The 18,028-nt window shown below is 45.5% G+C and overlaps 1 protein-coding gene across 6 annotated transcripts in view; it reads right to left on the bottom strand.

Annotated features, from left to right (window-relative positions):
- The window catches only part of DCAF17 (DDB1 and CUL4 associated factor 17), a 221,467-nt gene that overhangs the window by 37,486 nt on the left and 165,953 nt on the right, over nt 1-18,028 (bottom strand). For all 6 annotated transcript variants that reach the window (XM_063933481.1, XM_063933482.1, XM_063933480.1 and 3 more), the window contains 3 exons: nt 11,443-11,585; nt 9,342-9,451; nt 1,498-1,585 (listed from right to left, as the gene is read on the bottom strand). In XM_063933481.1, coding sequence (XP_063789551.1) covers nt 1,498-1,585; nt 9,342-9,451; nt 11,443-11,585 — 341 coding nt within the window. The remainder of the gene's footprint in view (nt 1-1,497; nt 1,586-9,341; nt 9,452-11,442; nt 11,586-18,028) is intronic.

Genomic DNA, 18,028 nt, shown 5'->3' on the forward strand with positions numbered 1-18,028 from the left:
AAAATAAAATAAAAGAATTTACAGATTCTCAATCCAATTCATTTTCTAATTTCAAAATTTTACTGAAAAAATTGCCTCATGGATTATACACGGTGGAGTCACATTATTATGACCTGCTTCTACATTTGACGTCGGCAGCACGTAGCCTATGAAGTACACCACATGTCGTGCGATGGCTTGGGTGTTTGATAGGCCTCCTGCACACATCACTAATTTCTGACATGGGTAAAAGGGGCGATTTAGCCGAGCTGCAAAAGGGATGATTATCGGCTTTCGGGCCTTGGGTGGCAGTATTTCTGAAACAGGGCAGTTTGTGAACTGTTCGCATCCTACTGTGGTGTATCGTGACTGGACAAATGGCACCATTGCGATTAATCGGCGTGGAAACTGCGGAGCACAACTTGCAATTGATGTGAGAGGTGAACGTCGGCTACGAAGGTGCATGAGGTCCGACCGACACGCTACAATGGAGTAACTCAGAGTCAAAATTAACCTGGGGCTACCAGACGTGCGTCTAAAATGACAATTCACCCCGTCTAGCTGCTGTCCGTGCTGCACACGGAGGTTACTCTGACTATTAGCTGATGGTTATAATAATGTGACTCAACCATATATTAGACCCCAGATACGAAGCATCTTTTGTGTATGGAGAATCTGTTGGGCTCTACCTTGTGTTCTCTAAACACAAACTTACAGTCAGTTGTCAATTTTTGCAGGAATATCACAGTTTACCGTAGTAAAAACAGGATAATCTAAATGGCCAAGCAATGTTGGGGGCAGGCTAAGTGACCAAGCAACGTTGGCGGATGGTTAAGTTGCCGATCAATGTTGGGGGGGGGGGGGGGGGGGGTGGCTGAGTGGCCAAGCAATGTTGGTGGATGGGTAAGTTGCCGTGCAATGTTGGGGGGATGGCTGGGTGGCCAAGCAATATTGGAGGGATGGCTGGGTGGCCAATCAATGTTGGTGGATGGGTAAGTGGCCAAGCAATGTTGGTGGATTGGTACCTGGCCAAACAATGTTGGTGTATGGGTAAGTGGGCAAGCAATGTTGGTGGATGGGTAAGTCGCAGAGCAATATTGCGGGGATGGCTGAGTTGGTGAGCAATGTTGGGGGGATGGGTAAGTGGCCAATCAATGTTGGTGATGGGTAAGTGGCCAATCAATGTTGGTGGATGGGTAAGTGGCCAAGCAATGTTGGTGGATGGGTATCTGGACAAGCAAAGTTGGAGGGGGGGGGGGGGGGGGAGGAGAGGGGGAGGTTAGATAATTTGGGATCACTGTCTTACAAGCAGTCTCTTGCCCCATGTTCGAAATGGAAGGTAACTCAATAACATTGTAAAGTGGTTACATAAAAAAACAAACTGTTTTTCTGCACAGTCTGAGTCATTTTACTCCGTAGGATACATATCGGGGCCAGAAAAATAAAATATTGTGAAGAAGCTGATGACTCACTGCCTGCGCCGAGTGTGACTACAGCAGAAATACAGCTTTCACTCACCGCAGGGTCTCTGACTGCAAAAATGGAGAAATCCTCAGTGACCTCATATCTGTGCGGATCATTTTCTACCTCCTTCAGCCTCAAAACACTACAGCAAAACACAGGGACTGTATAATTATAGTGTATAATGACATAATCTGTTACAGTACTTGACATTCACTCTCATAAGAGAAAAGACATGAACACAGCACAGAAATGAAATCACCAGTAGTGTATTACTTAGCTGTGTATAATAGGGGTAACTGTAAACGTAGCTACTGATGATGGAGAATAACCTACAGATCTATCTGGTCCCCCTCTCTTGTGTGTGCTTGCTTTGTGTTTTAGATGGCTGGGTTTTATTTCTTAATATTTCCTAAGGAAGTTTTAAAAGCAGCAATGTGTTATAAGTCCAGAGAGACCTTGGGGTAATAAATAAACCTTCTTGCGCTCTCAATCATAACCACGCACAGGAGAGAAATGTGTCTTATGATGGTGTTGGAGATACCAGTCAAATAATATAGAAGAATACGAAGAGAATTCATTGCCACATCCAGGTAAACTTAAATGATATCGGACGCATACAAATGCCATAACTATTTCACTAGTCCAGGAAAAGGAAATAAATGTGCAAACATGAATCATTTTTCACTAACAAAAATGCCCCCCAAAACACATTACTCCTCTTATTTACATCGGATACTAAGGTGGATTTCCAAACACCAGAAACTATATAACGCGTTTCTCTGCCTCAGTACAATTGTCAGCTTCCTCATATAAGGCTTAAACGCGTTATAAGCTGCCTCTGGACTGCTGTATTGACTTGGACTGCTCTTTTCGGAGGTCTGGGTAATGTAAAATTGCTCCTGTTCTGGAAAAACAGCCATGACAACTGGAGTGTGTGAACCTTGTCTTTCCTGTAAGGATACAGGACACCTGAATCTGAACTGCAGGTGGAACTCCTGGCTGCGGAAAGGTGGGAGTGCCATCTCTACAATAGAAAGGATACACCTCAAATAGTACGATCGGGCTGACCAAACAAGGTATTTACTAAGGAGCAAACATATGAAGGTTTAATGCTTGCGGACTTATACCATTCACCCGCTTTAGCTGTGACCTATCGCTACTAACTGTTACCTGACTGACAAAAACTATACCACGTTTAAGAGTCCAAATGGCTGCGAACTTATATCACTAATCCGCTTCAGACAGAATGCAACAATACTAACCAACTAATAACGGTCAGAATCCGTTTGGAATTCCCTCTGTATGAACATATTCACAGGGACTGATGTTCACGGTACAATAGTAAGTTTATTCATACAGGGTAAAGCAGTGTACAACTGTAAACAATAAGTATAAATCAGGAGTGATTAGAGAACACAAAATGAAAGGGAGAACTGGAATTGCACTTGCAATGCTGGGAGTCTGGGAAGTACTTGGCAGTACTGGATACTTGGGAACACACTTGTGATACTGGGATTGAAAACTCACTTGTGATGCTGGGAACTGAGGGGACACGGGATGCCAGGAGACTGAGTACACAGGATGCCAGGAGACAGTGAGCACACGGACACACTGAAGACTGTGATTACATGAAAACGGTGTAGACTGTGGAAACACTTGAGACACTGTGGACTGTGAAGGTACTTGTAATAGGATTGTTCTGTAGCAGATATAGCACCATAGCAGGATGCACTTGAGCAGAGAATGCAGGGTTGCCGTAGAAGGTTAGCATTGTAGCAGGATGCACTTGAGCAGAGAATGCAGGGTTGCAGGATTGCACTGTAGAAGGTTAGCACCGTAGCAGGATGCACTTGAGCAGAGAATGCAGGGTTGCCGTAGAAGGTTAGCATTGTAGCAGGATGCACTTGAGCAGAGAATGCAGGGTTGCAGGATTGCACTGTAGAAGTTTAGCACCGTAGCAGGATGCACTTGAGCAGAGAATGCAGGGTTGCAGGATTGCACTGTAGAAGGTTAGCACTGTAGCAGGATGCACTTGAGCAGAGAATGCAGGGTTGCAGGATTGCACTGTGGTAGAGTATGCAAAATACCAGGATAACAGGATTGCATTGTAGCAGGATCTCAGGATAGCACTGTGGTAGAGTATGCAACATACCAGGATAACAGGATTGTACTGTAGCAGGACCACAGGATAGCACTGTGGTAGAGTATACAACGTAGCAGGATAACAGGATTGCACTCTAGCAGGATCACAGGATAGCACTATGGTAGAGTATGCAACGTAGCAGGATAACAGGATTGCACTGTAGCAGAGTAGCTACACGGGATAGCTGTTGGAGCCTGGCAGTACTATGGGTGATTTCAGCAGTAGAGACCAGCATAACCAGGACCAGGAACTGAGACAACCTTGACACGATGAACTGGCAACTGGGAGCCTGTGTGGCTGGCCTATATAGTGAGTTCAGGTGCTGCTCACAGCTGTGGTAACAGCTAATTACCAAGCTGCAGATACAGAGCAGAGAGCGCCACCCCAGGCATGGAGGAGAAACTGCATGGATCGTGACAGTACCCCCTCCCTAAGGAGCGGATTCCAGACGCTCAACACATGTCAGAGTCTGAATCAAAAGGTAGAGGGCATATCAGGGTATCCTCATGCTGCCAAGGAAGTCCAACAGTGGCTTTCAACTTAGACTTTCCCTTTTTCTTCTTTCTCCTTTTTGTAGATTTCCCAGCAGGAGCAGTAGACTGAAGCTGAAGAAAACCAACAGGTAAGATGATTGCTGGAGTCTCTGAGCTGACAACAGGAATCTCAGATGAACCAAGATAGATAGGAACCTTAGATGGCCCTGGCTGGGCAGGAACCTCAACAGAAATAGACTGGTTCCCTGAAGACTGATAAGAGCATGAATTGAATTTCTTAATTACCACCTCACTGAAGGCCACAAGATTGAGAAGAACTGGGTCATTGGTTTCAATTAGTGGACTAGCCCATTCCAAGGCTTCTCCTCTGAAGGTCAGGAATAACAATTTAACTATGTTGGAGGGAGTAATTCCGAGGGAAGGGTCTGTCTCCATCATGGTAAGATATCGGTTAACTAGTGCGAAGTATTGCGTTAAATCTCCATCAAAGTAATCCAAAGATGGAGCATTGGATGAATTCTGTGAAGTGGAAGCTTGATTTTCTGGAAACACTGGAGAAGGAATAAAAAATGGAGCATCAGGACACTGAGGAGGGGACAGACTTTCAGGAGACTGGTCAGGAATACATGATGATCCTAACCGAACGTTGACTAGAGATTTGGATGGCACTTTCTGGATTTGGTCCTCCCTGGAAGTCCTGTGAGACTGAGTTGTACCCAAATCGTGAGCCAACAAGTTAGTAGTAGGATTGGAACCCAGGACTACAGCAGTGCCTACGTGCCTAGATATATGGCCTGTGTTGTGAGAAATGGGAGTGCTAGATTCTTCTTCGGAGATTGGCATAATGCTCAGAGCCCCCTCCTGGGGCTGAACTAAGGCAGGAGCCCCCTCTTCACGGGGCTGGGCTGAGGCAGGAGCCCCCTCTTCACGGGGCTGGACTGAGGCAGGAGCCCCCTCTTCACGGGGCTGGGCTGAGGCAGGAGCCCCCTCTCCACGGGGCTGGGCTGAGGCAGGAGCCCCCTCTCCACGGGGCTGGGCTGAGGCAAGAGCCCCCTCTCCACGGGGCTGGGCTGAGGCAAGAGCCCCCTCTCCACGGGGCTGGGCTGAGGCAAGAGCCCCCTCTCCACGGGGCTGGGCTGAGGCAAGAGCCCCCTCTCCACGGGGCTGGGCTGAGGCAAGAGCCCCCACTTCACGGGGCTGGGCAGCACTCTGTAGACTCTCTGGCTGGGCAGCACTCTGTAGACTCTCTGGCTGGGCAGCACTCTGTAGACTCTCTGGCTGGGCAGCACTCTGTAGACTCTCTGGCTGGGCAGCACTCTGTAGACTCTCTGGCTGGGCAGCACTCTGTAGACTCTCTGGCTGGGCAGCACTCTGTAGACTCTCTGGCTGGGCAGCACTCTGTAGACTCTCTGGGGCTGGACGCTCTGAACCCCTCCCTGGGGCTGGACACTCTGAATAACCCCCTCCTGGGGCTGGACACTCTGAAGAACCCCCTCCTGGGGCTGGACACTCTGAAGAACCCCCTCCTGGGGATGGACACTCTGAAGAACCCCCTCCTGGGGCTGGACACTCTGAAGAACCCCCTCCTGGAGCTGGACACTCTGAAGACCCCCCTCCTGGGGCGACAGGCTTGGAAACTCCTCCTGGGGCAACAGGCTCGGAAACCTTAGGTGGAAGACCAGTTTTGAGACAGATGGTATTTAAAGATTGGAGATGCACTCTGCCCCCATTTCTTGGTTTTCGAATGGGACAAGTTAGAATAAAATGTCCTTGACCCCCACAATACAGGCAAAGTGTATTGTCTCTGCGATGCTGGCGTTCTGTTTCTGAGAGGCTAGGTCGAGGGAAACTTTGGAACCTGCCTCTTGTCTGTGGAGGAGAGGTGCCCCTAGCATGCCTAGTCCAGGGGTCAGAAGAAAACTCCTTTTCTGGAGCTATTTTACTGGGGTCCACCAGTCTCCCCAGGAATTCAGGTAGAATGCATAGAATACTGGATACTAAAGTCTGTAGCTGGTCTAACTTTTCCTTTAAAATCCCCAGTCGTAAGGAATCTAAAGAAGGTGATGTTTTGGGAGCTGCGGGGTTGACGAGCTGTGAGAAAACTCCCTCAGGCAGATTGCAATTATCTTCCCTGTTTGTTTTAGGCCAGTTCATACTGTCAGAATCCGTTTGGAATTCCCTCTGTATGAACATATTCACAGGGACTGATGTTCACGGTACAATAGTAAGTTTATTCATACAGGGTAAAGCAGTGTACAACTGTAAACAATAAGTATAAATCAGGAGTGATTAGAGAACACAAAATGAAAGGGAGAACTGGAATTGCACTTGCAATGCTGGGAGTCTGGGAAGTACTTGGCAGTACTGGATACTTGGGAACACACTTGTGATACTGGGATTGAAAACTCACTTGTGATGCTGGGAACTGAGGGGACACGGGATGCCAGGAGACTGAGTACACGGGATGCCAGGAGACTGTGAGCACACGGACACACTGAAGACTGTGATTACATGAAAACGGTGTAGACTGTGGAAACACTTGAGACACTGTGGACTGTGAAGGCACTTGTAATAGGATTGTTCTGTAGCAGATATAGCACCATAGCAGGATGTACTTGAGCAGAGAATGCAGGGTTGCCGTAGAAGGTTAGCACCGTAGCAGGATGCACTTGAGCAGAGAATGCAGGGTTGCAGGATTGCACTGTAGAAGGTTAGCATCGTAGCAGGATGCACTTGAGCAGGGAATGCAGGATTGCACTGTAGAAGGTTAGCACCGTAGCAGGATGCACTTGAGCAGAGAATGCAGGGTTGCAGGATTGCACTGTAGAAGCTTAGCACCGTAGCAGGATGCACTTGAGCAGAGAATGCAGGGTTGCAGGATTGCACTGTGGTAGAGTATGCAACATACCAGGATAACAGGATTGCATTGTAGCAGGATCTCAGGATAGCACTGTGGTAGAGTATACAACGTAGCAGGATAACAGGATTGCACTGTAGCAGAGTAGCTACACGGGATAGCTGTTGGAGCCTGGCAGTACTATGGGTGATTTCAGCAGTAGAGACCAGCATAACCAGGACCAGGAACTGAGACAACCTTGACACAATGAACTGGCAACTGGGAGCCTGTGTGGCTGGCCTATCTAGTGAGTTCAGGTGCTGCTCACAGCTGTGGTAACAGCTAATTACCAAGCTGCAGATACAGAGCAGAGAGCACCACCCCAGGCATGGAGGAGAAACTGCATGGATCGTGACAATAAGTGCGTGACTGTTGTATATGGTATTATGTTTACAGCGTCCTTTGGCAGAAATTCAATCATTTTGTCTAATGAATAATTAGAGTCAGTGGATTAATATGTGCAATGGCTTAATATGTGTATGAGATATAAATTTGATGCATCAAATCAACTATTGAGGAATTATTCATCATTTTTAGCAAGTCATTTTTAACATGTTTTTTTATTGTGTAAAAATTAAAACTGGTCAATAAACATTGTTATACTTTTGTATATATTTGAGCAGCGTTTCTTAAAAGACTCTTACTTGGTCATTTATTTTGGGTATAAATTAGCGAATACCCTACATCTAGGGGCTGCAGCTCAAATATAGCTGCCATAACATATATCCAGTGCGGAGAAAGCTACTATTTTGTTTACCATGGTAGATATGCCAGTGTTGAGCAGGGCAGTAATGAGGGCTGTGCGAATGCTACTGCTGCTGCCCAGGGTGAAAGGCAGACAATGGAGGGGGTAACAGTTACTACCTAGACGGCACCATTTTCCCGATTGCTGGGACCCTGAAGAGGCACCGAACTCTATAGAAATGTGCAGTGCGTCACTTGCACCTTAGGCAGGTGGGTGCTAGCTCAGCACTGCTCTGCGTCCTGCTACGGCACTGACATGTAAGGCCCTGTGCAACATGACTTGTAATTGTCCCTTCATATATCTTTTATTTTTTTAAATCATAAAAAACTTTATCATGATTGTAACAATACAGCAGTAAAAGTAGATTACTTCCAGAAAATACAACAAGAAAAAAAAAGTATGAACCACCCAAAATATCAGGAAAGTCAGCAGGGGAGCCTGAGAGGCAGACAAACCCAAGAGTGCATAGACAGAAAGGACAAAAGTATACGGAGAATTAGGGTACAACACTACAGGCATCCTCAAGGTAAGGGGGATTGAAGTATGCCTATTGCCATAGGCAATAACAGCGGGTGATAATTTAAGAAACAGGGTACCGGTAGAATGTGTGTGTAGTCTTCAGGTTGTTTTAGTACAATTTTTAAAGGACAAAATGAACCCTGCGTTTTTACCTGCGCTCGGCATCTGTTCACATTAAGGGGAGAGGTTGGAGGAAGCCCTGCACTTACTGCCCCATTAGTGGCATCGACGGCTCGGGCACATGCCCATTTGTGTTGCTAATGGAGGCTGCACCTCCCTCAAAAGTGACGCCGGCAGGGCTGCGCCCCCCTTCTGGGCAAGCTGTGCCCCCTTTTGGAGTGCACACATGCTGCCCCCGCACCCTGCCTGACCCACTTAGCGGGAACACTAAATGTGTAATAGTCGGGAGAAGGAAGAAGTGTTGTATCAGGTGTCAGGAAACTGAAGGGGGTGAGAAGATGATAAACAAAGAAAGTCAGAAGCGGGAAAAAGAGGCGAGGAAAGAGAAAAGAAGATAAAATAAATAAATAAATAAATAAATAAATAAATAAACAAGTAAGTAAATAAATGAATGGAGTCGGGGAAAGGTAGCAGAAAAAGGGAAGGGTCACTTTGAGAAATATATACCATGGGAACCAGACTGCATGAAACTTATCCACCGTGTTGTTTTGAAGACCGGTGATGTATTCCATCTTGCACATAAACCAGATGCTGTTGATAGTTAGCCGCACAGGAGATATTCTAGATTAATTTATTGACTAGCTTAGTGTCTGGCAGACTGGGATAGACTGAAGCTCGCAAGAGCAATGTCATCAGGGTGAGAGGAGAGCCAAGTTCTGTGACAGAAGCAATAAGTGACTGGACAATCACTCAAAACAATGCAATCCTCAGGCAAGTCCACCAAATGTGGAAGAGGGTGCCCCCACATGACCACATCGCTGCCAACAGAAATCATCAGCACTGGGGTACAGTGGGTGAAGGCGCTCTGGGACAAACTACCAAGTCCGTTCATATATGTGTTATCATAGATGTAACATTATGACTATAGCATTAGATATATTGAGTTGAACTGTGCTCCAAACATCGGCAGCTTGTACTCACTTGATCTGATCAGGTCCAACGTGAATTATTCTTTCTGAGGCATCTGGGTGGAAGTGAATCCAGTCTGGTTCTAATGAGCAGTATTTCATTTCACGAATTCCATTATTTGCCTTCAGTAAAACATATGTCATATGATGAGTTTGGGTACGGTAAAGTCAGGGTATGAACATGTGGAAAGAAGGAATGCCAGGATTACACAAGCTAAAGATAGGAGGAAAAGAGAGAGAGGAAACTGGAAGCAGCAAAATAATGATATACTTAATGGGACAGAAACAATTAGTTGTGAGGTTTTGCTAACACAAAGCGGTATATTAGGGCAGGATAATGTAGCTTATTTTTGCTTACGCCCCATAGAGACTTGAGAAAAAAAAGGTTAGTCTTACCAACAACCAGAAATGTCTATAGCAGAACCTCACATCTAATTGAATCAGCCCATTAATGAAACAAGGTCTTTTATCAGTTCGCAAGCTATGGGCCATAGTTTATTAGTTGTCTTAATAAATTATGACATATTTCTTTCTACTACAGTATACCTTTCATAAAACTAATGGCAGCATCTACTTTGTATGTCAGCTACAAAATTATCATGAACAGTTAAGACAAACAGCTATAAGCACCCTTCTGTCTTACTCAATTCTAAGGGTACATATAAAACTTGCAATTTTGACTGTGCCTAATAAAAACAGGTATTTCCACGGTGAGCTGTGGGAATGCTCGGCCACCCACGGGGAGCTATGGGAACGATTGCCCGCCCACGGAGAGATACGGGCACGCTTGCACCCACATCCCGCCACAGAGAGCTATGGGCACGCTTGCCCTCCCATGGAGAGCTATAGCATGCTTTCCCCCCCCCCCCACAGCGAACTATGGCCATACCTGCACACCCACTGATAACTATGGCCACCCTCGCAATCCCATGGACATTCACGGGCACACTTGCACTCCCACGTGATCAAAAATAATTACTGGGAGCATGCGTTTTAATCATATGAACAACTATGAGCACAAAGTGTGCGCTTGGGACCATATGAATAGCTAAGAGCCCTGAGAGTGGGCCAGCATTCACATGATCAGTCAGCTATGAGAACTGGGGGTGCACATGTAACAGTCACATGAACAGCTTTGCGCTCTGGATGTGTATTTATAAAACAACTAAACCCTAACAGCAGGCTTGTGTTTACATGAACAGCGCTGAATACCAACAACAAGCAGTGTTCACATGAACAGAAGAGAACATACTATTATTTACATGAACAGCGCTGAATACCAACAACAAGCAGTGTTCACATGAACAGAAGAGAACATACTATTATTTACATGAACAGCTCAGAGTCCAGCGAACATGAGCAGCTTTGAACACTACATGTGTGCTTGTACTAACAATGAGCAATGGACACTGGGAAAATGCTTGCATTACTGAATGCAAGTCAGCCGCAACTGCACTCACATTGTGTGGCTATTAGCCAATATGCAGAGTTCTACGCATTTATGCAACCACACCATCCCTAACTGTACACTTGGGGCTAGATGTAACAGCCTGCTAGAAGTAGGAGGTCTGGGATTTCGTGCGAGTCTGGCCGCATTTATAGGAAGTGTCAATCATTTACACGGCAAAACCAATCTGGTTTTGCTGTGTAAATGATTGCCGCTTTAACAATCCGCCCAAGCTCGCACTAAATCCTGCATTCCTGCTTCTCGCAGGCTATTATATCTAGGCCTTGTTTTCAAAGCTGCCATCACTATCAGGGCATGCTAGAGATCCGTCTGAAAACAGGGGTATTTTTACGTTCACAAGGCCCGCAGTTCCATCAACACGCACTCACTAAACTTAGCTAATGTCTGAGTGCTCGTTACCACCCAAAGCCGCAAACGGGGAATTAATTGCTTATACACTTGGCTCCGGAGCAAGATCCATCCACAACTGGGATGGATCCATCCGTGACACTGAGAGTGCGCTTGTACTCATATGAAGAGCCCTGAACACACAAGTCTGCTTATGTTCACATACAACGGAACAGAGTACAAGAAGCTTGGTTCTATGTAAAAAAAAATTCCATTAGACACGACCACAAAATATATAATATTACATTAGCACAATTACCAGGCTGTGGTCATCCAGGGAACAGATGTGATATGTACCTCTCTCTCTCTTCTTGTTCGGTGTAATTATATAGTGCCAGGGGTAACCACCAACTTGGAAGGCATTTTCTAGACAAGGCACTTCAAACAGAATTGGGGGTCTTTCTACAAACACAAAACACCAATTCACAGATAATTCATTATATACACACACACATTTGTACATAATATAAATATACAAACACATTCACATAATATAGTAATATTTATTTATAACAACATTTGAAAAACATAGACACGGCATGATTCCACGTGTGCCAAACCGATAAACTTATACCCCTTTTCCACTATAAGCACGGGTCGCAGCCGTGTCGCCTGACACGGCTGCGTCCCGTGCTATAGTCCCCTTTCAGCAGCGCTCACCAACCCGGCATATTGCCGGGTTGGTGACGCGGCTAGTGACGCGGCAGGGGCGGCGCTGGGAGATCACATGATCTCCCAGCGCCGCCCTCCCTATACACTGTGAACGGGAGCCGTGTCGCCTCGACACGGCTCCCATTCACACTAGACAGCTAGCCGGGTTGAACACGTGTTCAACCCGGCTAGCTACCCGGGTAGGATTCCCAGATCACTTGATCCGGGAATTTGCCGGGGGACCCGTTTCCACTAGGGAAAAACACGGGTAAATGCGCGCCCCTGCGCATTTACCCGTGTTTTAAGGAGCTAGTGGAAAAGGGGTATTACACTATGATCTTTAAAAACATGGGTTGTGGCTGGTGGATTACATATTTATGATACTACTGGTGACAAGGTCTAGCTCTGGGAAGGCAGAAAACAGCTGCTACTATAGACATATATTACAGCATTTATGTATTGTGTATATACATATATGTATGTATATAGTGGCATTGACAGCATGATTCCCCGTGAGGTTAATGTGGAACGGCTAAATTTTGCAGGACTGGAGCAGCAGCAGTAGGTCTGATGGAATCCAGTCTGTTTTTTTTAGCAGAGTCTGTTGTAAGTCATAGCTGGGCTAATCACTACAACTTGTCTACTACCTTTAATAATGTGTTTGTTCAGTAGGTCATTGTTCCTGATGCCAGCAAGTGGCCAGGTGATAGGTTGGTGGTTTGGGGTTACGTTAGGAGCCATTTGGAAATTGTACTACTTGTGCTTATTAGAACTAGGAATGTTGTGCTGATGTTTTAAAGAAAGCCTGTAAAACCAATGTAACCTATTTTCTTAAAAAGAAAATGCAGACAATATCTTCACCAGTTTATGTAAGGGACTATCATGACTCGTGACTTAATAACATGGTGCAATGTGCTGTAATCCATAGTCCAGTGGTTTTTCAAACTTTTTTGAATCACGGCGCCCTAGAACATCAGAATTTTTTTCACGGCACCCCTAGGCCAAAAATTTCTTATTGAGAAATTTAGAAAGAAATATTACATTAAGTAGATCGCGTTTAGATGTCATCCTTAGGGTCAGTTGTGTGATGAGGGACAAGATTTGCTTCTGATTGGCCACATATTTTATGACTGGCAGCCACCAGCACTAGTTTTGCCTATTATATTGACCATGAATAATTTGAATTGGTCCTGGACCACCAACCCAGGGCACCCCTGCAAGTGTCCCGAGGTACCCCAGGGAACCTCTGCCATATCCTATAATCAGGTGCTCTCTGTTTATTTCTAACCTGTGCTTATAAATAGCAGCTAGAACAGGCATGTCCAAACTGAGGCCCTCCAGCTGTTGAGAAACTACACATCCCAGCATGCCCTGACACAGCTTTAGCATTCTCTGACAGCAAAACTGTGTCAGGGCATGCTGGGATATGTAGTTTCACAACAGCTGGAGGGCCGCAGCTTGGACATGCCTGAGCTAGAAGCTTACTACTTTCCATGTACAGGACATTTATGAATATTAATCACCATGCGGTTAAGTAAGCCTTATGTTGTTATGATGGCCTGAGAAAAATAACAATATATACAGTGGCACGTACAGTATAGCTGCCAGAATCTGACATATAAATATTTTGGGCTAAATGTAAAAGGTTGCGAGTTCTGAAAAAGTGCGAGTTCAGCGCGAAACTTGCATATTTTCAGAACTCGCACATGTAACAGACTACAAGAACATGCAAACTTGGATGTAACTCACATTTCCACTACTTGCAGGGGGCAAACTCACATCCAGATGATTCCTCATATAAAACATACAGCTTGCACAATGTAATATGGTGTGAGTTGTAAACTTGCACAGAACTAGTGAAAAAGAACTTGTGAGAAAATAGGCCAGCATAAGGCTGGCGAGTTAGATAGAAACCTGAACAGATCTATGGGATTTGTGCAGGCGTCTGTGTATAAAAGTAATAAGAGTTAAAAATCAGAGGGAAAAAAATGCATGGGGTCCCTCCCCCCCAAAAGCATAACCAGCCCCGGTCTCTTTGAGCCAGTCCTGGTATAAAAAATACAGGGGGAAAAAAGGAGTAGGGTTCCCTTGTATTTAACAAACCAGCACCGGGGTCTTGGAGCCGGCCCTGATTCTAAAAACACGGGGAACAAAACGAGTAAGGGTTTCCCCATACATTTACTGTAGAACCAGCAGGGGGGTAATGATACAGCCAGGCAACACACTTGACGGATCAGTGAGATCTGTGCAGGCTTCTGTCTGTAAAAGTAATTAAAGAGGCAATGGCCCTCATTCCGAGTTGTTCGCTCGCTAGCTGCTTTTAGCAGCAGTGCACACGCTAAGCTGCCACCCTCTGGGAGTGTATCTTAGCTTAGCAGAAGTGCGACCAAAAGAGTAGCAGAATTGCTACTAAAAAATGTCATGCCGTTTCTGAGTAGCTCCAGGCCTACTCCTATCTTACGATCACTGCAGTCAGTTTAGTTCCTGGTTTGACGTCACAAACACGCCCTGCGTTCGGCCAGCCACTCCCCCGTTTCTCCAGCCACTCCTGCGTTTTTGCCTGGCACGCCTGTGTTTTTTTAGCACACTCCCTGAAAACGCTCAGTTTCCGCCCAGAAACACCCACTTCCTGCCAATCACTCACCGATCAGCAGAGCGACTGAAAAGCGTAGCTCGGCCGTGTGTAAAATTGCATAGTTTTGTGTGAAAGTACTTAGCGCGTGCGCCCTGCGGCCCATATGCATGCGCAGAACTGCCGGTTTTTAGCCTGATCGCAATTCTGCAAAAAACGGCAGCGAGCGAACAGCTTGGAATGACCACCAATAGGGGACAGAGAAGAAGACTCTTTTTGGGGGGGGGGCACTCTTTATTTACAATTCATTACATTTTATTGATATGCATTAAAATAGATTTTTTGGGTGTCATATCTTGAGTTAATTGGTAATACAAACATTTATAGATAAAGGAAATAGATAAAGACAAAAAGAACACTCAACAATGTCAATCAGCCTAAAGGCTGTGTTGAAGAAATAATTATGAGTCCAATAGTTAGTAGAAACGTGATAGTACAGCTAAATATGTTGTGTTTGTAAAGAAACACACAAAAACAACATATACAGATGTATATTCACAGAAAATAGAAAATATATAAAAATATCAGCCACTGTCACTAGTGACTTCTCAATTTTTTGCCAATAAATTTGTCCTGTTAATCACATCTTGTATATAGCTATATTTCTTGAACATCACATCAAAAAATAATGCTTGTGTTTTTATAGGCAAAAATATGGACTTGAGATAACAATTATTTATTATAAATACACATAGGGCCTAATTCACACCTGGTCGCAAGCAGGCGTTTTTTTTTTTGCACAGCTGTGACCAGGTAATCGCCACCTACATGGGGAGGGGGTAATCGCTGTGCAGGCGTGCGAACGGATGTGCAGAGAGCTGCACAGCCCAGGACTCACCCGCTGCGACGATCCGGACCGATGCTGACGTCAGAAACCCTCCTTCCGAAAGGCTGGGCACGCCCGCGTTCTCCCGGATACTCCTTAAAAACGGTCAGTTGCCACCCACAAACAGCCTCTTCCGGTCAATCTTCTTGCGCTCGCCGGTGCGATTGCTTTCTTCATAAAATCCGTCGCTGTCCGGCGATCCCCGTCGCCGGCGGACGATGCGCCTGCGCATTGCAGTGCATACGCAGTTCAGACCTGATCGCACCGCTGCAAAAAAAAGCTAGCGTGCGATCGGGTCTGAATGAGGCCCATAGACAAAAAGGAGACAATCTCTGGGTATCAGATCTATTATCTGGGTAGGTCTATGCAATTGTAAATTACATGTTACAATTGTTTAAGATAATATGGAACATGCGGCAACTTTTATAACTGGGTGTGTGTCTAGTTTTAATGTATAAAGGGAAGATAAAGACTCATGTGGATCACCTTAACTTCTACTGTCCTCCTATATGTCCATTAGGACAGTGAACGGGAGGATGAGAGTGTCTACAAAAAAAAAAAAAAAAAAAAGTATTTTTCTCTGTCCCTTATTGCTACTGTAACAACCTGACCCATGGGAGTACCACCTAAATATTTTTGTTAACGTTGGCACACACATATCAAAGCTAATATATATCTCCTATATAATAGCCCAGATGTGTGACTCTGTGCCTGTGTGTATAACGCAGGGCGTGGCTAGGGGCTCTCATTGGGTTAGCAGCAGGTCTATCACACCCAGTCCACAGCTGATTGGGTGAGAATCGCCCTCCCACACAGGTTACATCCAATGGGAGGCTCTGCCCTTTGGCTGCTGTGTGCTCCCAGAACAGGATTAACAATGGGGCTGATGGAGCTGCAGCTCAAGGTCCACACCCCAAAATAGGCCCACTGCATCTGCAGAAACATACCCTCCAGCAATTTACACATAAAAATCGGTAAAAAAATCGAAAAGGGGGCGTGGCCACGGGTAAAAGGCCTTTTCCTATACTTTCAATGGGACTTTGTAGAACAAAAAAATCGGTACAGACCATAAAAAAAGGTACTGTACCTCCCAAAAAGGTGCCGCTGGTACTTGTGGTTCTCCAAGTAACTGCAAACTGCATGGGGGGAGACTTGCTGAGACCTGTAGTCCTCCTGTAAAAGACAATATTATTCTACCTTTCACTTAAACTTGACACCCACTGCCCATGGGTGCCGGGGATAGCCCCAGGCCTCAGCCCAGCCTTGGGTGCCCTGTACAGGGGGGACCCCACTTCCCCAGGAATCCCCGGCCTAGGCTGACTAGTTAGGGGGACGAATACTTCACACACTTGATCCCCCCCCCACAAGTGTGTACCCGGCTGTGGCATTATCCCAAGGCTGGATATTCTTTTATTATTATTACTTTTTTTTTTGGGGGGGGGGGGGGGGGGGGGGAACTACGCAGTTTTTTCCCTCTGGTCTTTAAGGCTTTAATTACTTTTATACATAGAGGCTTGCACGGATCTCACTGATCTGTGCAGGCTTCAGTCAAACTTGCCCCTGTAATGAAACTCACATAACCAGGTCCGAGTTTACCTGCAATTACACTCACACTGTCTAGCATTTCCGCGAGCCTTGAACTAGCAAACTCACACCCTATTAAATAGTTCAAATTCATATTACAAGGTGTGAGTTTGCCTGCAATTTAAACTCAATTGTCTAGAATTTCTGTGAGCCTTGAACTCACAAACTCATACCGTATTACATAGTGCAAGTTTGGCACTCCCAGCCTGCAATATACGAACATCCTTTAGCACTTCCAGCTCCACATTTAGATAGCAGCATACTAACATCCTTTAGCACTCCTGGCTCTCCCAGATTGCAGTATACCAACATCCTTTAGCACTCTCAGCTTTTCGGGCAGACTGCAATATACTATCTTCCTTTAGCACTCCCAGCTCCACAGGTAGATTGCAACATACTAACATAATTTAGCTCTCCCAGGTTCCAGTATACTAACATCCTTTAGCACTCCCAGCCAGAGGCGGATCGGCCAAAGGGTCTACAGGGAAGATTCCAGGTGGGACGACGCACCCGTCGGGCCTGTTTTGTTTGAGGACATGTGGTCCTATTTATAGACATAATGAATAAGATGCCAAACAATTTGCATATATGAAAATGACTTTGCCACTTAGCCTGATGATCTAGTGTATGCTCTGTCTGCCTGCTTGGCTGACATATAAGATTGAGTAAATAGTGATTGGGATACGGTTGGTGTAATAAGCAAGAAAATATATCTTTCTAAAGAATGATATAGTTTCCTAAATTCTAAAGGTGTATCATATAATGTGCTCATAACATTTCAATTTATTTCCTTTTAAATTCCCCTTGATGCTGGACATCCCCACTATCTGGAAAGTCTTGGGGGGATGGTGCTGCTGCCATGGCTAGACCTTACACCTCATGTGGGGCCACTAGTACAAATTTTTTCCAGGGCCGCTTTTTGTTCCCAATCCGCCCCTGCTCCCAGCTCTACAGGTAGATTGCAGCATACTAACACCCTTGAGCACTTCCAGCTCCATAGGTAGATTGCAGTACACTAACATTCTTTAGCACTCTCAGCTCCACAGGTAGACTGCAATATACTAACATCCTCTAGCACTCACTGGTAGATTGCAGTATACTAACGTCATTCAGTATTCCCATAGCCACAGGTAGACTGTAGTATACTAACAT

The sequence above is a fragment of the Pseudophryne corroboree genome, chromosome 7 (genome assembly GCF_028390025.1).
Source record: "Pseudophryne corroboree isolate aPseCor3 chromosome 7, aPseCor3.hap2, whole genome shotgun sequence".
Classification (NCBI taxonomy): Eukaryota; Metazoa; Chordata; class Amphibia; order Anura; family Myobatrachidae; genus Pseudophryne; species Pseudophryne corroboree.